Here is a 24,747-nt window from a genome sequence, read left to right as displayed (position 1 = left end):
TTAATCAGTTATTACAGCTTTTACGAGTACCTTTTCCATCTCTTTATGTAGTACAAATGAGTAAATTATAAGCACTACCAGTAGCCACTTGCAGATAGGGCTAAATGTTTCACTACACGTGTCTCAACTGATAAGCCACAGATTAAATCTACAGATATGCTGTTCAAACTGTAGACCAAACATCATTTAATTTCACTCACCAGAGAGGAGAGATGTCATATGTGAACAAAATGGTACATAATTATTTCATTTAATGAAAATCGAGTTAATTCTAACTGCATGTGGATGTCTTTCTCAGTCGATGACTCCTATAATAACGACTACTGTTAAATGATGCAGAAATGACTTTTATTAGATGAATAGTAACTTTTACAAAATTCTGTAAAAATAAATCCACAATTATGAATACATAATTACCAGCGATTTATACCCTTAACTTTTAAATAAAGGCCAGTGAAACTGGTTGCATACTAAATTGAAAGTATATAAAAAAAAGATCATAAGCTTTGCAGTGAAGTACAACCAAAATAAATAAGCATACAGCTTTGGTTTGAATTCATACATCTTTCAAATAAGCAATGACTTGCCTCATCCTGTGTGTGCACACTACACAAAAAAAGAAGAAAACAGAAACCAACTGTGACGAGGCTTTTTATATATAAAGCAATATCTTAACAGTGCATTTCAGAAAAAAAGTTGCAGTTAATTTCCTGGAAAATATTCCTGAGCCATAGGCTGAGCAGAGACAGTTGGAACTGAGTACACGTTATTTTGTTCAGGCACGTTGATCGAAAGTGTTTCACTCAAATCTAAAAAAAAAAAAAAAAAAAAAAAGACAGATAATTTAATAATTATTAAACCTTTCGAACCAGACAATGTTTCAAAGTATTGTTTTAGTGTATTTTTACAACATACAAACCTTCATTAGCGCATTTGTTGCCTTGTGATGGAGAGACGTCCTCCTCCTCATCTGGGCCTAAGTCCTCAATCAGGACCTGGCCTGGGGCCTCCTTGCCTTGTGACTCTGTATAGAGGGTCTCCACTTGGGGAGGAGCTGAGGGAGGAGCAGGAGTTACAGCTGGAACAGAGTCTAGGGACTGAGCTGGGACTAAGACGGCATCTGGAGCAGGAGCTGAATCTTGGACGGGAACTGGAGCAGCAAAAGCCAGAGTCGAAGCAGGAGCAGAATTCTGCACAAACTCGAACACTGCTGCAGGAGCAGGAGCAGCAAGGATTGAAGCTGGTTGTGATTCCAGCCCAAACAGCGGAGGCAGAGAGCCGGTTATTTGGTCCTGAATGACCACAGCGGGTTCAGGTACCACCACGACTGCAGGAGTTTCCTGAAGTGCTTCAACTTCTTCCTGAACAGCAGACAGCTGCGGTGTGGGTTCAGTCTTCCTGGGCCTCCCTCTCTTCTTTGCACCACTCTTGTCCTCAGCTCTTGATCTTTTCCGTTGGCTCTCCACCCTGAGAGAGCACCGCAATTAACTTAAACAACAGTGGACATTGAAACAGGTCTTTGTGACAGTTTTGCAAAGCTAATAGTACAAAGTCCTTGACCCAGATCTGTGGCGTCAATAGAAAAAGCAGAGCAACCTTTGCTTTCCTCTTGCTCCATATTCAATATAAACCAGAGGAGTGATAAGCAGCCAGAGTGCTGATAGTGTTTTCAGCATGTACTGTACTGTACAGTGTTTCAACGCGGGCTACTAAACTTTTCTGGCTAGGACCACCACTTTCTTCTACTGCACTTAAGTGCTGAAATTTGTAGATTTCTCCAAGAGCATAGAGGTAAACATAGGCAGCAGCGCTAACACTGTCTGTGCTTTTACTACAAATTTACCCAAAAACCCACTGGTTAGTTTCCTTCTCTTCTGCTTCGGCCTTTCTCTTCCTGAGAAGGTCCCTGTCTCGCAATCGGCGACGGATCCCACCTTTGAAACAAAGAGCCGTGCACAGAAATCATTTTCATATGGTGCATTAGAAATTCAAAGACAAACTGCATGACTGGGTAATGTGCTTGACTCGTGACAATGTAGACTTTCTTCTCCTAGCTACACACTGGCAAACTTTGAAAACAGACAGATTTGTGATATTACCTAAATGTTGATCAAAGGTCTGTATCTGAGTTAACCAATAGGATTGCAGTGTATGCAAAGACATAACCAGCTCCTTCAGCATTTTGGTGTGGAAATGCTCGAGCAGCCAATTTCCAAAGTAGAGATTAATCTTTAAAGAAATCCTACCTTCCTCCTCATTTGGATTTTTATATTCCAACTCTTGTTTCTCTTGTTGCGACGTGTCCTCCATTCTGAGTCCTGCTATGAATGAATTCAACTCATTGAAGGCGGGCAAGCGCAAAAAAGACGACAGAATAACTTCTGACAGTTTTCTATTCCCACCCCTAGACAAATTATCTGGTTAACCATTACCACAGTGCAGGGAGAGTTCTTGCAACTTTGGTCTTATCATATTTGTAAAGCTGGAGGAGTTGGCACAAAACTGACAGACAGAGCGGGGAAGACAACAGCAGGTTGTGTGTGTGTGTGTGTGTGTGTGTGTGTGTGTGTGTGTGTGTGTGTGTGTGTGTGTGTGTGTGTGTGTGTGTGTGTGTGTGTGTGTGTGTGAGAGAGATAGGGTAACAAATATATATGTTGTACTAGAGCTCTTCAGCAGCTGATCTAAAGGCACTGCTGTAGCTTAACAAGAGCAAGACTTTTTTGGACAGTTTCTCAATTAGGGGTCCAATACATGTGAAGTTATTAAGTTTTGAATATGATATCAAGAAAAAACACAAAAGCTCAAAATATTTCTGTAGAAAATTCATAATATTAATCCACAAATCATAAGAAATATGCCTTTTTGGTAGGTAAACCACACTACGGACCAAACAAAATTCCTGTCTTCGTCCACAGTTGGGGCATATACCCATCTTATCGCTCAGATGGCAAGTTGCTCGGTTGGGTTGCGTTCGTAATCTTCTAACAACACATTGAGCCCTGATGTGTGTGTGTGTGTGTGTGTGTGTGTGTGTGTGTGTGTGTGTGTGTGTGTGTGTGTGTGTGTGTGTGTTTGAGACACTCAGAGAGAGAGAGAGGGAGAAAAGAGCTATCCAGTAGAGTAAATAACACTCAACTGCCAATTGCTCCCAGCACTGTGGAGGGAAATGTTGAAAGCTCTCTTTCTAAATGTACTGATTTCTGCATGAAGGTGCTCGTAATGCACTCACTTTTCAACGTCATATGAAGAGAATCTATACAGACATTCTGCACTGGTGGAAGCTATGAGTGCTAAGAAGTGAGTGAAAACATATATGTTTAAGTATTGGTTTTCACACACTCAAATTAAAATCACAAAACACAATCATCCAAACCTTCCAGCATAGTTCCAGCAGTTCAAAAGATCCCAAACTGCACATAGTTAGCTCCTCAGCTAATAAAACTCCAACTGACACATTAATAAACCCCCTCCAGCATTACTGTTACAGCCAAAAGCAGACAGGGCTGTCATTCACACACAGCCCCACTGTTGCACAATGAAATGTGAGGAATGTCAGTGTAGATATTACAGTGCCATCTTCTGGCATTGCTTCTCAACTACCAAACACTGATTTAAAAACAGTGTCTGTGTGTATATATACACTGTGCCTTTAACAAGCATGTGGCCAGAGTTAGGGTATTTGCATTGGTTCCCCTCAGCACACTATGCAAACACATCTTGCTAACATTTATACATTTGTTATATTTACTAGACTTAAAACAGGCTATAATTTGATATGCATTTATAGTATTAAAGCTTATTCACTGATTAATTTAGAATAAAACAGAAAAAACTACAACCATAGTAGATTTTCTACTTCAACGCTGGAGAGTGTCAGGAAGTAAAGAGGAGGGGTTGTGTGGGGTACCCTACCCGTCCATATGTGTATATACAATGCTCTCTTTAAGGCAAACCACATATAGCCCTACTTTTTAGCGGTTGGGGGTAGGAATGAGCCATTTAGTAGCCAAGAAACAACACAATTATTTTTTGTTTTATTACAATGTAAAAAAGTATCGAACATTCACAAGACCCAACACACACATATACATTTTTTAAACAGGCATACGTTATGATAGTTACCTCATAATTACACTGCTAGTCTGTTGACTATAAAGCAGTAATGCATTCGAGATTTCCTGTGACACTTTTAAATGAAGAATAACAAAGTTCACCATGTGACCTACTTTATCGCCGTTTAATTGCTTGGTTGCTTATTTGTTTTGCATACGCTACACGCGTCTGTTCGTGCACATCCTTCGCTGAATAAAACCGACTTCTCAAAGAAAAACCCCGCCGTCTTCACTGAACGACACAGTACAGTAATTTCCTTGCACAAAATAAATTGCACCATAGCACCGTTTCGGGGCAGCGTCATGTTTTGTGACTGCAATGCCTTTTTTTTTTTTTTTAGAGGCGATGGGCGTTTCTGGACGCAGATGGCGCTGTTGAGCATATATTTTGTTTCAGTCCCGTTTCCCTCCATGGTTTCCCCTCTCTCCGACTAACTTAGCGTTTGGCTCAGTTCATTATACAGTCCTATATTCTCCCTCCATTAGGGCATCTCTGCCTTTGGACTGAAGATCCCAGCAAAACCCCGAGGAGAAAAGTTTAACTTTCATAGGGCAAAATGGACATGAAAAAGAGGATCCACTTGGAGCTAAGAAACAGGACACCGTCTGATGTGAGTCGTGCTTTTTTTTAAAACCAACCCTTAGTTTTCAGGCTAGCCCCTGCTAGCCTAGCTTGCTACTTTTTTTGCTTTGCGAGTGACCCTGTGTGGCTAACGTAATGGTGACCACATGGGCTTTAGATTGTGTTTCTCATTTATAACGGGGCGGAAAACAGTCGCATAACAAGCCAGAGCCTTTATGCTGGTTAGAATTGGGCGTATAGGGGCAACGAGACGAGAAAAGCTATATTCAGTCGTTACTTTGAAACGGCGATTCCCCCCAGCTTGCTGGCATTATTGCAGTGCTTTAACCGTTTCGCAGCCTCCCTGGTCAATGGTGCACACACACGATTCAGCTCCACTCCACCGTTGTAGCACAATTAGTAAACTTCTTTTTGCGCCTATATGAGGAGAAAGCAGTTTACTGTGCTGCGTTCGGCATTCACAGAGCGGTATATTTTATACAGACCTTGGAAGCCATGTTTGCTGCTAGCATAACTGCTTAAAAAAAACGAGGAGCTTTTTTGTGTAATAATTGCAAAATTACTTTAAACTCTGGTGCTGAACAACAAACGAGTTTTGTAAACGTTAAACGGGCCGTCGCAGATCACGAGTCGTATTGTTCACATTTCTGTGGAGTATACGTCTACATCAAACGGCCACAAAGATTCAGGCAGCGACAACAAAAAACACTTGGTTCACGAGTCATCCGTACCTTAAACCGCTAATGGTGAAAATACACCGCAACTCCAAAACCTTAGAGCCGGGAGACACTCAACAAACAGCCAACCGCTGCTGTTGGTGCTGATTTGTTTAAAGACACGTTGCAATCTGTAAGTTTTTAAAGGGAGTGTACATCCATTAATTCCCTCATTAATTCTTCTCTAGTTGTGCACCAAGCTATAGTATCACTTATCATCCGTGCATCGTCTTAAAGACGACGACGATGAAGATTCGCATGCTTATTGAATGAAGCCTGATGGTCCGGGGTTTCAGAACCATTCAGACTACCAGCCAGCTAACTTGGTATTAGGTTCCCGCCATATTACCCCCTTCTCGCTACCGGTCAAAGACAACAAAATCTATCCAGTTGTAAAGTAAAAACACCAAACACGACTACAATGTGCTCCAGTAATCGTTACTATTGTTAAACTTGGCGCTTGCTACCACACAGATGCATGTGTTGGCCAGCGGCTTCATTGACCGAGCCAGGCTGCTCGAATGACACGGAGATCCGGCGCACCGCGCTTCATGCGTGGGCAGCCAAAAGCTCCCCGCTCGGCGTTCCCCCTCGTATCATGCACGAAATAAAATCAATTTAACACCGAAAAACCACTTTCGGTTATATGTAAATAACGCTTATTGCTCATTCTTAATAGCACTTTCCGCCATTGAAGCGTTCGGAGGACTGCATACTGTAGCTCAGGAATCGCCATGTTGTCATTCTGTCGTCTTTGAAGCTCTGGGAGAAAGGAACTGTCTCCATCTTTGTTTTTTACTAAATTTCCGTTCTCAATATATTTCCTTCGCCACTTCGACCTGAAAGCGATGCTGTACCCTCTAACAAACTGCCAATATCGGTCGTTTGCTCGACGACAAGGAATATTCCACTTCCCCCATGAAAGCTGGTTTAACGAAAGAAAAAAAGAATCTCTTTACTAAGGGTGTATTCGCAATCCTTTCCGTTGCTGTTGGGTTGGCTAATGGCGGGCAGACAGACCTCTCTAGCTGCTCCTCTACGGCACGGCAGCGTTTAAAAGGGGCAATGGCTAGCCTGTAGCGAGCTAGCTCACAAAATCATTGCATTTGTCATTAGTGACTGCATCAGCAGGCCATGGGAAGCCGCTGCTTTGCTCTTCCTCGTTTCAAAGAAATCAATAGACGACCTGTAGCGGTCGGTTAAACGAAGCACACAGTGATAGCAAAGTGTTTTTAGATAGAGACTGAGTATCCATTTTGGTGTTTTTAATCGAGAAACGGCTGTCTTTGACGCTTGACAAGAACTTTTTTGGTAACGTTTAACAATGACTTGCGCAACCAGTGTGAGCTTTAACGGAGTCAAAGTAACTCCGCCTTCAGAGTTGTTTTTTCTAATATTTTAAGCAACTATAAAACGCCTGTAATCATTTTACACAAAGTGAAGGGCCATTTTACAAACACCACCACCCACTGATTATTAATACGTTAGGGTTGCTCTGTTCCCCGAACGCCTTTCTTAATGATTTTGTTTGGAAAAAATTAATAATATTTGCAAAATGTATTTTGGAATATTTAACATTTGGTCTGTTTTAAAATACACTTAAGTTCTAAAAGTTTTGCAAGTAGTTGTAGTACTTGCAAATGCATTAAAAAGTACAGGTAATTTTAAAAGAATACTATTTGTTTGTTTTTTCAATCTCAGGTACGAGAACTTGTCCTGGACAATTGTCGATCAGTTGAAGGAAAAATCGAAGGTCTCACAGCTGAATTTGTCAACCTGGAGTTCCTCAGTTTGATAAACGTCGGCTTAATCTCAGTCTCTAATCTGCCCAAACTAGGAAAACTGAAAAAGGTAAGCGGGAGTGATTATTCATTCTCATATATTCATGACAAAAAAGAAAGGAGGGGGGGGAAATAAAATGTGCAAAGAACCATCTGGACTAATCTCTCTTTTTACTGTCATTCATTCAGCTGGAGTTCAGCGACAACAGGATCAGCGGCGGGCTTGATGTTTTAGCAGAAAAACTACCCAACCTCACACATCTAAACCTGAGTGGCAACAAATTGAAAGACATCAGCACATTGGAACCATTGGTATGTGTTCACATGTGTTTTGGGGGTCATTTACATGCTACACACTTCACAAATAGTAAACCAGCTAATGCAGTGTTCATCATAATCATTTTGGGAAGTGAGGTTTCAGCAGCTTTGTTTTGATTACTCCACTCATAGCCAAAGGTATTTTAAGGGATAACCCATTCAGTAATTAATGGTCTCGCAAACTTCAGACAGACGGATCTCTGTCGTCTCACATTATCTCATTGTCACATGTAAACTGGAGCCTAGTACCATTACTACCACATTTCAGCGACAGTCTCATCACAGCATTTCTCTTCTCTTCTTGCCAACAGAAAAAGCTGGACAACCTGAAGAGTTTGGACCTGTTCAACTGTGAAGTGACAAACCTGAACGACTACAGAGAGAGCGTGTTCAAGCTGCTGCCCCAGCTCACCTACCTGGATGGTTATGACATGGAGGACAGGGAAGCCTCAGACTCTGATGGAGAGGTGGACGGAGACGGTGTAGACGATGATGAAGATGAAGGTATGAAGTTGTGCTTTGCTGTAGTAAAAATAAGAGCAGGTATTTTTTTTGGTTGTCAAATCCAACGAACAGACCGTAAATGAGGTTTTACCTCTGTGTTGGAACGTCCCATTGTTGTTCAAGAACAATTAAAGACTCCTCGATCATTCATGCCATTGCTCTGGTGACATGTTCGCTCATTATGAAAAATGCGTGCACCGCAGTAGCTTATTTAGAAACGGCTCCACGGCTGAGTAACGGCAATCGCTCTCTCATTTCTGTAAAGTGAAAATGTGAAAGCGATCGTTGCGATTAGCCTCCGCGCGCTCTCACTTTGCGGTCGACTGATTGTTCCTTTTCACTTTTGTGTCGCAGAAGGAGAGGAGGAAGAAGACGAGGACGGAGAGGAGGAGGACTTCGATGAGGAAGAGGACGATGAGGAGGACGAAGAGGAGGTAGAAGGAGAGGAGGATGACGAGGAAGGCAGTGGTGAAGATGAGGTGAAAAGTGAAACGAGCTTGGTGGAGCTGTCGTTAAAGCGGGTTGATGCACGGTCTCATTTTTTTTAACGTGTAAAATGTTGTTCACATAGGAGGAAGACTTTGGTCAGGATGGAGAAGTAGATGAAGAGGATGAAGACGAGGATGAAGATGAAGATGGTATGTAACTTCTTAAAGTAAATTTACTCACAATTTTGGCTCAAACATCACTACAAGAGTCAGTCGAAGTCTCTCGATATGTCTGCACAACTCAAGACTGAGACTTAATTCAGGGGTGAGACAACTTGTTGTTTTTCTTTGTTCTGTAAGATGGAAATAAAATAGACTTATGTCTTGGAAAAGTGCATAAAACAATGGAAAATTATTAACTTATAGATCATACCCAACTGTTAGAAAGCATTAAAAACATCAGAAATGTTCCAAAAATGTCAATCAATTTTGAAACAAAGAATTGAAAAACACTTGAAACATATTTACATGCATGACTTGACTTGAGTTGTCAAGTGATACAACACCAGCTGTTACACCATGTAGGGCAGTCCCCAAAGTTCTTCACGACTCCGTCAGCAATGTGGGAACCCTTCACCTGGTACACAGAAAATAGATCTATCTTGTCTTCTTGATGTTGCATCTGTTTAGAGATTACTGCTTTAGTGATCACCTGTTACTGACATTTATCTTTATAACTAAAATAACAGTAGTGCTCAGTCAATCCCAAATAACATGTGATGTGAGAATGTTAGTCACTTAACTAAGAACAAAATCTTGCACGAGGGCGTGACTGAAGATGCATTTCTTCCGCTTTATTTTGTGCTCGTAATCACGCATCGTTATAACATGTAGGGACAGCAATGTGATAGCGACCATTATTAAGCGACTCCCACAGAGTGTGATAAATGCAGAGATTGAATCTGTTTAAAATGGGTGGAGGATTACTGTATTCATGCTTGCAGATGCAAGAATTTGTGTAGTTTTGGCTCCTTGTCACAACAGTTTTCTTCTTTACCTTCAGAAGCAGAAACCGGCAAAGGCGAGAAGAGAAAGCGAGACCCAGAGGATGAGGACGACGAGGACGATGACGAGGACGACGACTAAGAGCTAAAGTTGAAAACGAGAGCCTACCGAGTTACCCCTCCTCTCCCCCACAAACCCGAACGTCCACCCTCCTACAACTCACACCGCCTTTGTAATCCACGTCAACCCCCCTCCCCAGCGCTGAGCTCTTTTTATGGGGCTAGACTGTACCGAATGGGTGGGCCGAGTGGAGCTGCCCCCCACCCCCTCTTTTTTTTCTTTTTTTTTTCTCCCCCTGCCCCCCATGGAACTGAGAGCCACCCAACACCCTCCACCTCACCCCACTCACGGCCCCCGAGGTTCTCAGGCAGCCCACCACTCAGCATTCCACAATTTCACTGTCGATCCCTCTTTATGTATTCCCGTGTGAGGACTTTGGGACTGGTATCTAGTTTTGGGTCTGTGCTTTTAATATTTTGTTGGATGAATAATTTTTGTTGTTGGGTTTATTATTTCTCTTTTGTCTTTTTTTTTTTTTTCTCCGTTCCTTATTTTTCCCAATAAAATTATTGCTATAGCAGCTGTGCAACCAGCGAGCCATGATTTTTAGTGTGGCTGCCTGTTGCACAAATCAAGGTTGTAGCTACATTTTTACTTTCTGTATGACAAAAAAACAACTTTGTAAATAAAATGTTAACATTTTGTGCTTTTCTTTCTTCATGCTCCTCTGTCCCCAAATTATTTCAAGAGGATGGAAGGATAACTCTTCTCAGCACTGGGTAGTACTGGGTTTGACCCCATTTTGCCATCAGAACTGCATTAATTTTTTGCAACACAGATTCAACAAGATGCTAGAAACATTCCTCAAAGATTTTGGTCAATATTGACATGATGGCATACAGTTGCTGTACCAAAATAACTCTGGCACTATTGTTTCACTGAATCACTGAAACAATACAGGATAAATTTATGCTTTCATCGTTGTTTATGACAAATCCTGACCCTACTTCTTTTATCCAATTTTGGTGAGGCTGTGGGAACTGCAGCCTCTGTTTCCTGTTTTTAGCTGACAGGAATGGTCTTCTGCTGTTGAAGCCCAAAGAGATGCTCTTCTGCATACCTTAGTTATAACAAGTGGCCAATAAAGTTATGGTTGCCTTTGTTACCCAGAGACCTCAGTTTCCTGTTAGCTGACAGGAGTGGGGCAGAATGTGGTCTTCTGCAGATATAGCCCATCTGCTTTAAGGTTCAAGAGACGTTCTTCTGCATATCTTGATTGTAACGAGTTTGTATTTGCCTTCCTTTCAGCTCATAACATTTCCTGACCGCTGTGTAATTCCTAGAGATGGTTGTGTGGGGAAAACCCAGTAGATCAACATTATCTGAAATACTCAGCCTAGCCTGTCTGACACCAACAACCTTGATGCATTCAGTGTCACTTAAATCACCTCTCTTCGTTGTTCTGATCCTCCATTTGATTTTCAGCAGATCATCTTGATCACATCTAAATGCGCTGGGTTGCTGCCATGTAATTGGTTCATTAGATATTTATGTTGCTGAGCAGCTGAACAGTTGTACCTAACAATGTGGCCAGTGAGTTTAAAACATTATAATGACCAGTAGTGACGTAAGTGGACAAAATGCACCCAAAGTCTTTCACATAAAATTCCTTTTGCCCAGACACAACAGGAAATACCAAATGCAGCAGATTTAAAAGCCAAATCTAAAAAAAAAAAAATTGCCACCTGTTAATTTTGTTTTTCCTTTCTTTTCTTTATGTAATCTGCTATGCAGCAATATCATGGGGAAAAAAATCAACTGGCAAATTCAGAATGCTGAAGCCTCACTTTGGCTTTGGCTGAACTTAAGAATACATTCCTACACAGAACAATTGCTTCTTTTTGTCACAGGACAAAGGCACTGTTTCACAGCCGATACGAACAGGAGAAACACTTACTGTATAACAATGCATATATACAATTTGGTGTCTGTAAAATAAGGACAGAAAAAAGCCTTTCAGCCAAAGTTAATTTTGGGGGCTCAGAAATCTGAGTTCGACTATTGAAATGGGGACCAAAGTTGGTTTGTGTTTTTTGTCTTTTCCAGCATAAAATTGACTCTTGGTGTATCTGTCTGTGCACTGCAGCTCACTGGGAAATGAAACAGAGAAAATTCAGTTCTAAAACACTGACTTTAGAAAATACCCATTTTGACTTATTCAGCATCATATTTGGTTCAACTGCACTTTGCCAGATGAGGTCTGTGAATTTTGTCTCCGATCATTCACACTGGAATCATGTTGAGAGGGGGCATTTAGCAGCGCCTTTAAATGCACACATGGGTGCTTAAGTATTGTATTAATATAGATAAGAAAAAAAAGGTTCCTGCCCCTCACAAGCTTGTAGTTTATAGTTCGTTCTGTAACTAAGTGCAGTCATTTTTCACTTTACAGAAACAGCAAAGCAACCTCAGGACAGAGCCCACTGCTCTGTAACACCTTTATTCTTAATAATAAGACCAGAAATGACAACAAAACTGCATTACTGAATTGTGGAGAGACGATAATCTCTTTTAAAGAGTTTATGGCTGCTGATCTACTCCAGGCTGCCCTTATAAAAAAAAAAACACTACCCAGACAATTGTGTACAGATGGAAAATGTTTGTTTCCATGTGCTGCACTCTCAGACTCTCAAGTAATTTGTAGTCAACCGAGGAAGCGGTGCTGTTTTTGTACAAAAAAAGAAGAAATATTCACATTTTTGTTCATGTTTGATTGACATGTTTTATATTTCACTTATGTTCTGCTCTAATAGAGAATGTCAACAGTCAGAGATAATTTGATTACCCTGGAAAATTTAAGAATTTTAAAAAATACATAAAATTTTTACTAAATACATTTTAAAGACACAAAATAACTGCATTAAAATCTGTGGAAGTCTGACGCAGTGAGGCTCGTACAAAGTCGGCAACAACCAATAAATGACATAGTTTATTAAATCAGACAGCAAATGCTACAAGTGAGCTACATTATTGCTCCGGCGTAATGTAAGAGACTGTCAGTGTGCATGCTTTAATGCCGAGAGGTCTCGGGCAGGGATTGATATTGCTTCATTTCAGCTTGTCGAGTTGTTTCTCTCCCCTCTGAGGACTCAGTGTACGCCACATTCATAACAGAGCAACAGAACGATCATCATCTGCAGAGTTTTACTATCACAATTTTCAGCAAGAGCAATAATAGTCATCACGGTACCACAACAATGTGATGATAACTTGGAGGAAATGGCAAGAAAAAACACTTATGGAGAAACAACAGTCCCTTTCCCCTCCCTCCTTATTGTTAATTATTCATACTAATGTATGATGTGCGTATATTGAAATTATATTCTACGCGAGTGAGCCATTGAGGGTAAGACAAAGGCAAAGGGTATCAGAGCTGGCAGCGAGTTTCCGATTTTGATGGCCCAGTGACTTCACACGGTATGAAATCAGATTAAACTAGATGCCATTTCTCCACCAATTAAAGCATTGGATTGTTAGTTTTGTAATTAGAAGCTGGAGAGAAATTTTAAATGTAAGGAGTGGGACTTTTGTTCTACTACTACTACACTACTGTCTTTTTGGTAAACCTCTACAGATTAAGATAAACACAGCCCTGTGTGAAAAGTTATTTGTACACTTGTCAGATACTTTATTGGGTACACCTTGCTAGTACCAAGTAGTACTTATGTAAAACATTAATTCTTTGTGGCATAGACTCAGCAAGAGCCTGGAAACATTCCTCACAGATTTTGGTTCATTTCTACATGACAGCCTTACATAGTTGGAGGCTTGTTATCCCTCAGAGCTGGAAGAGCCATCAGATGACAGCTACTATGTAGTTATAAATGAGGATGATATGGTCAGTAGCAATACTTGGTGTTTTAACTAGTGCTCAGTTGGCACAAGAGGGAGCCAAGTTTGGCAAGAAGATATCCCGCACACCACTGCACACTACCAGCAGCACGTACTGCCGATAGGCTACAAAGGTAAGATAGAACTGTGCTTTGTTTATATTCTGTTTATGCCAAATTCTGACCCTACCATCCAAATGTTGCAGCAGAAATTGAGGCTCATCAAACCGGGCAACATTTTCCAAATTTCTGTGGTCAAATTTAGATGAGCCTGTGTGAACTGTAGCCTAAGTTTTCCCATTCTCTGATGGCACCTGGTGTGGTCTTCTGCTGCTGTAGACCAGATAGGTGCTCTTCTGCAGATTTTGGTTATAACGTAACATAAAGTGATTATTTGAGTTTGAGTTCTCTTCTGACCTCTGCCATTAACAAGGCATTTTCTCCCAGAGGACTACTGCTCACTGGGTATTTTCTCCTTTTCAGACCAATCTCTGTAAAACTTAGAGATGGTTTTTGGGGAAAATCCCAGCAGATCGCCAGTTTCTGAAATACTCAGCCCAGCACGTCTGGCACCAACAACAATGACATGTTCAGCATTACTTAAATGACCTCATTCTGATTCTGTTTGAACTTGTCTATGTGATTAACCAATTAGATATTGGTGTTAATATACAGTTAGAAGGATGTAATTAAAGTCCTGGTAAGTATCTAATCCAATATCTAATTGGTAATTAAACAACCATAACAATATAACCACTTGAGTTTGCCTTGAATGAGGCCTATTATGTTCTTTTCTACCTCCCTATTTTCAGTTTTGGACTTTACTACAGTAGCTTTGCATGATTCACAGTTCTAAATAATTGTTATACTCAGCTTTGGTGCAGTTCCTTCGCTCCCCTCAAGCCAACTTTCTTCTGGCTGCCCCTCAAAACCAAAAGGCTTTGAACAGCAGACGGGTGGAGTTGCTGTGTCCCTGAGATCACCATGTTAAGGACATCTTGCAGATCAAAGAGTAGAAATAAATTCAAACTTAGCATTTACAGATCTTTTGGCTCGCAGGGATCACATGGACACACACTGATCTCAATATTGGATCCTTTGGTTGTTTATTAGGAGTATCCACCACAGTGTGTATATATATATGATGGATTACCAGGTTCCAGTAAATGCAACATTACATTTTAGGTCCTCTTCTGCTTTTATTATACATCTTAATATATTCACTACCGCTCTTATGTGGATGAAACATATAAAGAGCTTCTTTGATAGTCTGGATGATTGAAATCCTGAACGGCGAAACATTTCCTTAGACTAAATGATACCACAGCTGGCGAAGCTCTATTAACATCCCAACTAAGGCACTTGGTCCTTTATCCACATATGTCCAAACAGTTGTTTAAAAATCTGGTGCAATTGCATTTAATCATTAGTTATTATTAATTTCTGGCTCTCTTCAACAGCGTCTTCTGTCCCGTCTTCCTCCCCTCGCTCCCTGAGCCTGGTTCTGCCAGAGGTTTCCTGATAAAATGGAGTTTTTCCTTCACACTGTTGCCAGGTGCTTGTTCATCCAGGGATCACCTGATTGTTGAGGTGTTCCTCTGTGTTATTGTAGGGTCTTTAACCTACTTTTTTTTTTTTTTAGTTTGTTTAGCTCAACAGTATATTACAGATTTTTTAACTCTGTATTTTGCCTCACTACCAGTGTCATCCTCCCAAAAGCTTGCAACCCCCCAACGATGGACACTTTTAAATTAGCTCTAAAGATCTACCTCCTCTTCACTTGCTGTTATGTGTCTTGCCATGTGAGTTTAGTGTTTTTGAAACTGGGTTTTTGGAGCTCTTGAATGTAAATGCATTTGCCCAGAAAGCACTTTAGGTCAGTTGCAGTTGTTTTAAATATGCTATATAAATTAAATGAACATGCTGTGACTAGACAATAAGAAAATGGACAACTTTAGAGGTATTTTATCAGGGAAGAAAAAACATTTTCAACTGCAATTACATTAACCTAAAAAGAATAAATTTGCAATGTATTTGTATCAAAGTACTGGAAGAGCCTGTTGTGTTAATGAAAGGGTCCACCAGATTCAGCAGTAGGCAGGCAGTTTGCTGTTGAAGGTTCAGCAGCTATAAAAGGACTGCTAAAGAAACAGGCTGACTCAAAATGCCAGCTGCTGTTGCTATTTAACTGGTGATATTCAGCATTTCAGGCTGAGAATTTATTCAGACGGCATCGCAACTCAGCTGCTGAACGATGGGAATGTGTTGAGACTGGTCCTCTAGTGGAAGTTAAACATCGGTCAGGCATTGCTGCTACTGGACAAAAGTCAGCATGAGATGCAGCTTTGCTAGAACTGTCTGGCCAAAGGTCAAAGGGGTCGCGCACGCATTACAATTGCATTGATCTGTATGTGTGTGTGTGGTTTCTATGCTGCACCTGAAATGTGCCAAATCTAGAAGATCACTGTTGTGCTTGTGCCCGTGAGTGCGTCAGTACAGGCATGTGTGATCACTGGTGCTACATCTGACCATTTATCTTAGTATTTACCTTTAGACTGGCATTTATAGTGTTTTTCTAATCCCACAAACCACTCAAACCAGCTTCTCAAAGCAAACTAACATGCTTTGCTGCTGTGCTAATATCTGCAAGTGGCATCTACATCTATGTGTCCGTCAGGGTTTTTTTATTTTATTATTATTATTTAGGAAGGTATCTCTTTAATTAGCTGGGAAAAATACGAGTTAAAACCAGCTGCCTGAAATCTGAAAACAAATGTTCTGGTCTGACTGTACCATGGTGGTGGCAGAAGCCATGAGAACCACTCAGAAATTCCCTGATGGGAAAGAAAAAACAAACAAAAAACACTTCTACAGTTTAGATTTTTATCAGCTGTTCAGCTAAAACAGTATATGCACACTGTGCAGTCACAAGCCTGCTGTTTTAAGGTTAAGCTTTTAAAAATAGATAGAAAATAAATTACAGAGTGCGTAAATCGGATGTGGACCAGGTTGTCTTTTTTCCCCTCATTTTCGTTTCAGAAGTGTTTTGTTTTTTAGCTGAAACAGTGTACTGGTATTTTATACCTATTCTAAAACGATAAGGCATTTTACGTTTTTAAACATTAAAACATGGTTAGTTTTGATAAACAGTCTTGGACTGCTGTGGACTTTAAACCATAACAAGAACCTCCGTGAGCAGCAGATGCAGGCTGCTTAGTCATCACAGCTCCGTAGATATTCAAAGTGAGCCCAAGAATTCACGCTTGTAAACAGCGGCGCACAAATCAATCCCCACTCATGGTCCACTTTAGGGACGCACAGATTGTGAAATTGTTGCTCAGAACAATAATTTGGCTGATGACAGGGTTCTTTGTTTGTTTGTTTGCTTTTTTGTTCGGATTTTATTTATACCAGCTTCTGAGGCAGGATAGCAGAGAAATCTTGTGCTGAGTGAACGCTCTCTGAACATTCGCCCAGCACAAAATGAATGTGACACAACACTGGTAAATGTCATCCTATTTGTCTTTAGGCCCACTGCAGTCTAGACAGCTTAGTTACAAACCTCACCTGCTGGAAATGTACAGACCTCTTATATCATATAACTTAACTCTGTGATACTGACACATTAATGTACATTTACTGGAAAAAAAAAAGAATCTGCAGGCGTCTTTTTTGTATGTTTATAACATAGTGGGGCTTAACGACACAAAAAAGTTGGGATGCTGTGTAAAGTAAAGACAGAATGTAATGATTTATAAATCTAATAACCATTTTAAGGAGAAAATAAAATTAGGGCCATTCTGTATTTAATGGCAGCAATGTGTCTTAAAAGGAGAGCAACAAAAGGAAGAAAGCTAAAAAGCACCAGCTGCAGGAAGACTGCAGCTAATCAGGTTAATTGGCAACAGGTGAGTGACGTGGCTGGGCGCAAAAAGAGGAAGACTTTGAAGATCTCATCATCGACAGCGATTGCACGAATCTGGAGAAATCTCTGTGCGCAAGGCCCAAAAATCAATATTCAGACAGCACTGCATTAAAAACAGATGAGCTCAGGAACACTTCACAGTGATTTCCATCCATAAATGCAGGTTAAAGCTCTACCACGCAGAAAAGAAGCTATATGTATTTAAATGTGAACATCAATGTTGAAAGGTATATTCAGGTTCTAGATTAACACGTGCTCTCCTCAAGATGAGGCTTTTCTTTCAGCTAATCCCTTGTACACTTCAACACGAAAATGCAAAATTGCACATTCCATTTATAACAAAAGCATGGCTTCATAACAGAAGAGTGTGGGAATGGCTGAACTGCAGTCCAGACCTTTGACCAGTATGTGTCTCATCATGAAACAAAAACAACACAGCAGATCCAGGAGTGTTGAGCAGCTGGAAGCCTCGATCGGACCTTCAGTCGCACAAAACTCCAGCAGCTGGTCTCGTCTGTTCCCAGATGTTTACAGGCTGCTGTTAAAAGAATCAGGGATGCTACACAGTAGTAAACAGAACCATTTCCCAACTTTATGAGTCATGCTGCTGCCATCAAATTCAAAATGACCATTTGATTTTCTCAAAGTCTGAGATCTGCAAACCATTGCATTCTGTTCTTACTTATATTTTACACAGCATCACTGCTTTTCTGGAATTGGGTTTCATCCATCCATCCATCCATCCATGGATGGAATCATGTTTGTTCATATTGAAATCAATAGATTACAAACATACACATAAAGACATCTGTAGCTTCTCAGTTTTTTTCAGTGTATATGCGTTCTCCACATTTCAAGCAGATAAGGTTTCTAAACTAAAATCAAGACACTTCATACAGGGGAAACATGCCTGGGGTTTTCCCTCTGTAGAGTCTTTACACTAAAAAATATAGAAAAATAAAGTCTTGAGATGACTGCTGTTGCGAATTATCTTTAAAAATTCAATTGAGTCAGAATTGAGTTTTGCAATAAAAGAGTCCTGCTTGTTGATTTAATATACCCAGAGAAAAGAAGAGGATAAATGACCTGGTTAAAACATCTGACTGTTGTCATATTAATGTTATTACAGCTTTATCAGAGCTGTGAGGTACATTTGTGTCCTTTTCAACAGTAGATACCATTTTGCCCTAAAACTGATCAGGTAAATGAAGTATGATCAGAAAGCAGTAGGAAAAAGCAAACAGGGTTTTGTCCTTTTTTTTTTTTTTTAACATTTTGCATGCTGTATTTGCCAAAATTACAACAGCAAGTTCAAGTATTTGATTAAATGGCATTTTCTCTGTCCTTATTTTAAAATAAATATAAAAGTCAAGATCCAAACTGCTACATGGCATCAGTTACTGAATTGGCTTACACGTTAACCGCAGCAAAACGGATCATTTCCACCAACTTTCCAGTCATTAAAAGAAATGATAGAAGAATTAAAAACAAATGCAGCTTAATGAGATGGCAGAACACAGCTGGGATCACGAAACAGTCATTCATTCATTTCGCTCTCATTCATGCACACATATCACATCTGTCTGCTGAACTTAAACACAGTCATTTCACTTACAGTAGTTTGAATATTGGATGAAAAAGAAAACAAAAACAATCAACAGGCATAGAAAATAAACGCAGCGTTATCTCACAATCACACGGGATGTCTGGTGTCCGCCACAACTTTCAAGCAACGCACGCACAGCCACGTCATTCGGTCGACGCGGCACAAACATCCTTTTATCCGTCAACTTAAAAAAAAAAAAAAAGCGAAAAAATTTCAATGAGCTTGCATAGGGAAGCGTACAAAAGAAATGAGGCAAGGGGGCGGGGATGGTCAAAAGGTGCAGAGAGTTTTAAAAGTATGTACACGAGCAAAGAGATGTGCACCCTGTGTAGAGTCGACAAAACGACAAACTGAAGATAACAACCAAAAAAAAAAAGGAAAACAACATAAAATCGAGGCTTGACGGGCCCCTGTGCAGTGAGCGCGTGGGGCTCATTAGAGGAAAACCGGTGAGCCGGGGCCTTACGAAGACTGCGGCAGTTTTAAAAACGGGGTTAAGTAGGTTGGTACACCTGTGCGCGTCTACCCCCGTGAGGAGGTGAGGGTGACTCAGCAATTGGAGAAAGTCTTAAAGTGAGCTCTGACTCTGGGAGTTCTTGATGTTCTTAATCTCCAGCTCCAGCTGTTTGATGCGTACGTCCCTCTGGTTGAGGAGCTCCCTCAGCCGCCTGATTTCCTCCTGCTGCTTGTGGAACTTCAACCGCAGCTGTGGACAAACACACGCACGGGATAAGGAGTTAAACCACGGCTCTTGTGCCCACTGGAGACTCGGGGAACACGTCTGCCTCACTTTTAGGCTACAGGCTCAGTTAAACGTCTCTACTACAAACTGCTGCCGTCAAGGTAAAACAAGCCTCGAGTGGAGAAAAACAATAACTAGTGACACATTCACAGTAAGTGGGGTTTTAATGCTGCGGGCATGCAGTTTTCCACCTGTTTTTACCCCAGCTTTATAATCAAAGATGTAACAGAAACCTGCTGAATCTAAATTTTATCAGTGCATCGTATTTCAAGATGGTACTTCAGTAAAAGCTTCTTTTAAATTTCACACCCGATGCCCTTCCTGATGCAAACTCCAAACGGATTTGTGCCTCCTCTTGTGATCTTGTGATAAGTAAATGTACTTAATATTTTCCACCACTCATTACTCATGATGGATTTAGTTTGTTGTGCCTCTTTGGCCTCACGTTAAAGCAGTCTGAACCTTTTGAGTGCCACTGCTTCTTCAGGTTTCCTAAAAGTAACTACACAGGACCTAAAAACAGCTCAGTGTCTTTAGCGTACTTTCAGAATTTCTCCTCATTTGTGTATATATCTGTTTACTTGTAACAGTTTATCTTTTTCCAATGACACAACCTTAACTGAAGAATATCCTGGGACATGTACTCGACTTTCAGCGGATAAGTAACAAGTAGGACGCATTTCTATATTTCAAGTCCATTGCAAAGAATAACTGACTAGGATGCAACTAAATATAGCTCATATTGCTTTTACGTCTGCCTTTGTGTGTCTGTGAAAAAGCAAAACCATCCAGCACCTCATTCTCTGTTCTGGGAGGAGAGCAAAGCGTGGCATCTTCTCCGTTGGTGACGGGTGTCTGAATCCTGTCATCCACTGTGTGGCTGCTGTCCTCTTTGCTTTCTTTGGCTTCCAGTTGGTCCTGAATGTAAGCGAGCTGTAGCATGCACGGTCTGCCCTGACACCTGCGAGTGTCTAGCGAGTTTTCCAGTGAGTTGCCCACTGCCTTCATGTCTGAGAAGGACTCTGCTATTTGACTTCCTGGCTTCAAAGACATTAGCAATGGACCTAGGAAACAAAGGATGCTGATCAGGGATTTAAAAATGGTAAATGGCCTGTATTTATATAGCGCTTTACTAGTCCCTAAGGACCCCAAAGCGCTTTACATATCCAGTCATCCACCCATTCACACACATTTAAACACTCATTAGACAAGCTAAAAGACTATTGAAAGGATATTTCATTTACCCACATACAAGTGAAGCACCGGAATATCAAAGGTAACAAATAAATGCAATTTCAGAGGCTACTGGACACAAACAGATCTCACGCACAATCTTTCTTTACTTCTAACCTTTGTCCATGCCACCGAGCCACTCCTCTGCAGTCAGAGCAGGCCTGTTTCCAGCCGTCATTGGATAGAGGTCCTCTTGGTACGACTCCGACTGGAGACACGTGCACGGCAGATTCAGAAAAATATTCAACATTAGGTCTGTGAAATGTGTTCAATTTGGATGTTTGTTTTTCTTTGTGCAGTGGTGTCTGCCATTTTTGTGCAACACTTACCCTGCGGGGTACAATCATAGAAAGAGGCTCGATGAGACTCTTGATTGTCACCAGTTTGTAGAACCTGAAGATTTCACAGGAGCTCACATCGAGGCCTCGCTTCGGCATCACACCTGCAGGTTAACACACAGACGCACACAGATTGTATTCATTCTATTTTCAGCATCAATATTAGTCAAGGTAAGACGTACTGTATTTATATGGGGACTCAAATCTTATTTTTTAAAAACACACTTTCCTCTGTCACCAGGAAATTCACCTGCAGGCAGAGCAGCAGGCAGTTAAAGGTTAACCTGTATCAGAGTAACTTTATAAAGCAGAGCCACTACAAGTCCACTACACTAAGTGCTTTGGGAATTTATAATATACATTTTAACCACAACAAACAGGTGAAATAACAAATCTATCAAGTGCACATGTGACTTTTTTGCTGCCTGTACACCTGACCTGAGCCACAACCCCTTCGATCAGCTGTTTTGGCTATGCAAATATTGGAGGCTTATTTGCACAGCAAATTTGCTTAAAGGTGCACAGTGTCATCACAGTAGGCGGAGTTTCCAAACAGGGTTAAACTGTCACGTCTTTTATTAACACTCACTTTAGGAAATAATGTGTCGGTGACATTAATAAAGTTTAAAATTGAGCGCGTGTTTATGTGCGTGTGTTCCTTACCCAGTCCTTTCTGAGGTAGTTGTGAGCGGTACTCTGTTAAGAAGTGAATGTATGGTTTTTCTGTGCTGATCTCATAGTACCTGATATTTCCATCACCCTAAAAAGATAAAAAGCGTAAGTCTCTGTAACAGTAATAAAGAATATTTTCTGTATGAAGCTTTTAATATGATTGTTATGATTTGTTTGGGGTTTTTTTTTTAACATGTTTCAGAGTCCCACCTTCCCAGCAAGGTAGAGCATGTGTGTGTCGGGGTCGTAGAAAGGAAAAATGACCCCCGACGAACCGTCCAGGTTGTCTTCCAATAAAGGCGCGGACAGATCATCCTACAAACACACACGAGGATCAAAAACGTGTTAAAACACAAGACCTACGCGGCGCTGATGTAAACAACATACAGAAAATATCAAAACACTGACTGAAATCCAATGCTCCCTAAGAAGCACTCTGCAGCGGCGAATTAAAAACACTGAGCGCTCAATCCCTAATCCGAGCTTTGCCTTAATCCTCCACCCACGATACGCTCTAAATCATCACAACACGCCGGCCTGGCACACCAACTATTACTACTACTAGACTACTATGTGTGATGAGACTGGGTGATGACATAATCGCGATGTGACAAATAACTTTGGCTCCACTTGAACACGGGAATCAGTGAGCTGCTCAGGTAAACGTGCAGGGTTGCTGAACTGGTGCATTTCATCCACTAGGTGGCAGAGTTGCACTTGTGACAGGCTCGAGAGGTGTTTGGTAGTGAAGGAAGTATTCTGAGATATCATTAATACAACAACTTCTGACTTTACAAGAAAAAGAAATCCTCAAATGTTGCCAGAAAAACGCTACAAAAAATGTTTCCTTGTGCAAAAAAGGTCAGAACATGAACCTGGCTGCACATCAGATAATTTCACAGGTAAGAAAACTTTATCTCAAAGCTCAGGGGTTTAAATGATGTAGGCCAGGAAATGAAGCTGCCAAAAGTCATGACCTCTCCAATGGTGACGTAATATGCTGACCATTACTTCACTCGTGTTACTATTAATACTCTGTAAGCTTAGATTTCACTTATTTGTGGCCCTTCTGTTGTTGCCAATTTCCCGATTTCTCCTCCTCCTGCAGTCCTGCTAAATTCCCTGGATATAAGTGTTCAATATATTAAACTTAGTACAAATTATTCACACCAGCCTGACTATTTTTAGCCAAGACTGCCCCCAAGGAACAGGGTGCTCTCATTATTCCAGCATCCAGACCAGCAGGTAAGCGCTGAGCTCACAATTACAATTGTTTACACGAATGCTTGTGCTGCGATATTTATTATCCAGAGTCTGTCCTGTCTTTGCAAATCCTCGTCAGAATGATCCTAATTTGATCAGAAATATCTACAAGTTTAACAAGTAATCGATGTGAGGAGTGTCGACTGACAAAAAAAACAAAACAAACACCCCCACCAGACATTTGCTGACATTAATGCTTTTCTTCATCAATTAGCTATTTCAATTAATATTCTATTAGTAAACATGTGTTCAATGTAAATAAACACGTGTGTGAGATCTCAAAAATGCCATTTTTACTATGAACATTTCTCTTTTTTCTCAACCTTTTGCTTTGCTACAAAAAACACAAAAGCTTTTTGTAAAATTGTGATATTTTGTTGCAAATGTCTTGCTGCATTGCTCTGTAACGTCTCTCACCTGATCCCACAGTGCTATCTGCCGATCATTGTAGCGCGACGTTCCCGACGTGAGAAGCATCTTGGCGTTTCCCAGGATCAGCACTTTACTGGCTCTGTGCGTCTTGCAGCTGCTTTCCTGCAAACGTGACACAGTACACATGACGTGCAGCATTAATCAATGAACCCCGATGAACATTTATGCCACTTATAAGTCATATAAAGAGGTTTGTGTTACACCACTGGGATGTAATATGTGTAGGAGTTCCCTGACTGGGCAAAGGAAGCAAGAAAAGACTGATGAACAGTGTGTGAATCACTGGCTGGTGACCCGGTGGGCTGTGGGGCTACTCTGTTATCCAGGCCAGGCCAGAGGTATCAATTCTGGCTGTGTGGTGCTGGATGAGTGCCTGGGTGCCCACGCAGGGAGCGGAGGGGGCAGTAACAAGTAGGGAACTCCCACTTATGTAATATTTTCTGTGATGCTACTGTGGACCAAACGCAGGCTTACAGTTCAATAATTTTCTTTTACAAATGAGAGCCAGTTTAGACAGATTGTCACATGGACTTTACGCTGGTCTGAACTTCCTACTGTTAAACGATACCATTTGCAGCTTCTGACTGAGGTAATTAAGCTTAAGTCTGAGTCTTCCACCTAAAATCAAAGTGTTTAAATTCAGATCACTTGCTGTTTTTCCCCCATTACAAAAAAAAGGGAAGATAAGAGAAGTGCACACGTGCACACAGCAGTACCCGCAGCAGCGTTCCAGAGCGCGACTCCATCAGGCGGACTTTCCTGTCCTTGCAGGCGGTAGCAAGAAGACTTCCATCTGTATTGAAAGACATGGACAAGACAACATCTGGGTGGTGACTGATGGTCCGCACGGGGTTCTTTATCACCGGCTCCGGACAGTCCAGGTTCCAGATCATTATCTGGAGGCGGAGAATCACACAGAGATCAACGCAGGTGGTTAGGCCAAGAAGTCAGACACATTAAAGGGTGGAAAGTAACTGGTGGTGTGCTACAAGTAAACCACATACGATTAAGCCGCTCAGAGGGCCGAGTAATTACAGAGAGTGGTACATAACGGTTGTGCGAATGGACATAACAGTGCATACTTTGCTTATCTCAAAGGAATTTGTGCTATTGCACTCAGCTGTGTGGATGAAAAGAGG

General features: G+C 41.1%; 3 protein-coding genes across 8 annotated transcripts in view; 1 reads left to right on the top strand and 2 right to left on the bottom strand.

The window, feature by feature from the left end:
* Nucleotides 1–315: 315 nt before the first annotated feature.
* On the bottom strand, nucleotides 316–4,513 carry hemgn (hemogen). 2 transcript variants are annotated; one of them, XM_085409705.1, is made up of 5 exons: nucleotides 4,123–4,513; nucleotides 2,247–2,321; nucleotides 1,844–1,934; nucleotides 920–1,467; nucleotides 316–809 (listed from the first exon to the last, which is right to left on the bottom strand). In XM_085409705.1, exons 2-5 carry the CDS (start codon nucleotides 2,308–2,310, stop codon nucleotides 703–705), a joined length of 810 nt encoding a protein of 269 aa, XP_085265831.1. In that variant the 5' UTR covers nucleotides 2,311–2,321; nucleotides 4,123–4,513; the 3' UTR covers nucleotides 316–702. The 2 variants fall into 2 exon arrangements, with proteins under 2 accessions (XP_085265831.1, XP_085265832.1); XM_085409706.1 differs by having other exon boundaries at nucleotides 317–809; nucleotides 1,856–1,934; nucleotides 2,247–4,513.
* Nucleotides 4,514–4,524: 11 nt separating this feature from the next.
* anp32b (acidic (leucine-rich) nuclear phosphoprotein 32 family, member B) lies at nucleotides 4,525–9,796 on the top strand. Its single transcript, XM_085409707.1, has 7 exons — nucleotides 4,525–4,723; nucleotides 7,113–7,262; nucleotides 7,382–7,504; nucleotides 7,822–8,014; nucleotides 8,369–8,493; nucleotides 8,586–8,652; nucleotides 9,506–9,796. Exons 1-7 carry the CDS (start codon nucleotides 4,670–4,672, stop codon nucleotides 9,586–9,588), a joined length of 795 nt encoding a protein of 264 aa, XP_085265833.1. The 5' UTR covers nucleotides 4,525–4,669; the 3' UTR covers nucleotides 9,589–9,796.
* Nucleotides 9,797–10,025: 229 nt separating this feature from the next.
* The window catches only part of coro2aa (coronin 2Aa), a 50,274-nt gene continuing 35,552 nt past the window's right edge, over nucleotides 10,026–24,747 (bottom strand). For all 5 annotated transcript variants that reach the window (XM_085409702.1, XM_085409699.1, XM_085409700.1 and 2 more), the window contains exons 5-12: nucleotides 24,325–24,504; nucleotides 23,594–23,710; nucleotides 22,124–22,228; nucleotides 21,905–22,001; nucleotides 21,233–21,345; nucleotides 21,021–21,111; nucleotides 20,466–20,734; nucleotides 10,026–19,634 (exon numbers count right to left, since the gene is read on the bottom strand). In XM_085409702.1, coding sequence (XP_085265828.1) covers nucleotides 19,497–19,634; nucleotides 20,466–20,734; nucleotides 21,021–21,111; nucleotides 21,233–21,345; nucleotides 21,905–22,001; nucleotides 22,124–22,228; nucleotides 23,594–23,710; nucleotides 24,325–24,504 — 1,110 coding nt within the window. In that variant the 3' untranslated portion in view covers nucleotides 10,026–19,496. The remainder of the gene's footprint in view (nucleotides 19,635–20,465; nucleotides 20,735–21,020; nucleotides 21,112–21,232; nucleotides 21,346–21,904; nucleotides 22,002–22,123; nucleotides 22,229–23,593; nucleotides 23,711–24,324; nucleotides 24,505–24,747) is intronic.

The sequence above is a fragment of the Rhamphochromis longiceps genome, linkage group LG6 (genome assembly GCF_057381845.1).
Source record: "Rhamphochromis longiceps isolate RC_006_pf linkage group LG6, R_longiceps_female_GT1.1, whole genome shotgun sequence".
NCBI lineage: Eukaryota > Metazoa > Chordata > Actinopteri > Cichliformes > Cichlidae > Rhamphochromis > Rhamphochromis longiceps.
Note: the sequence above shows the minus strand (reverse complement) of the source record. Positions and strands in the feature narration are given on the sequence as shown.

Excerpts from the sequence above, each read along its gene's own strand:
- hemgn (XM_085409705.1), bottom strand. The coding sequence starts at position 2,310 with ATGGAGGACACGTCGCAACAAGAGAAACAAGAGTTGGAATATAAAAAT. Across the intron at positions 1,935-2,246 it reads AAATCCAAATGAGGAGGAAG|GTGGGATCCGTCGCCGATTG; the intron begins GTAGGATTTCTT and ends TTTGTTTCAAAG. Across the intron at positions 810-919 it reads CAACAAATGCGCTAATGAAG|ATTTGAGTGAAACACTTTCG; the intron begins GTTTGTATGTTG and ends TTTTTTTTTTAG.
- anp32b (XM_085409707.1), top strand. The coding sequence starts at position 4,670 with ATGGACATGAAAAAGAGGATCCACTTGGAGCTAAGAAACAGGACACCG. Across the intron at positions 8,494-8,585 it reads AAGGCAGTGGTGAAGATGAG|GAGGAAGACTTTGGTCAGGA; the intron begins GTGAAAAGTGAA and ends TTGTTCACATAG. Across the intron at positions 8,653-9,505 it reads CGAGGATGAAGATGAAGATG|AAGCAGAAACCGGCAAAGGC; the intron begins GTATGTAACTTC and ends CTTTACCTTCAG.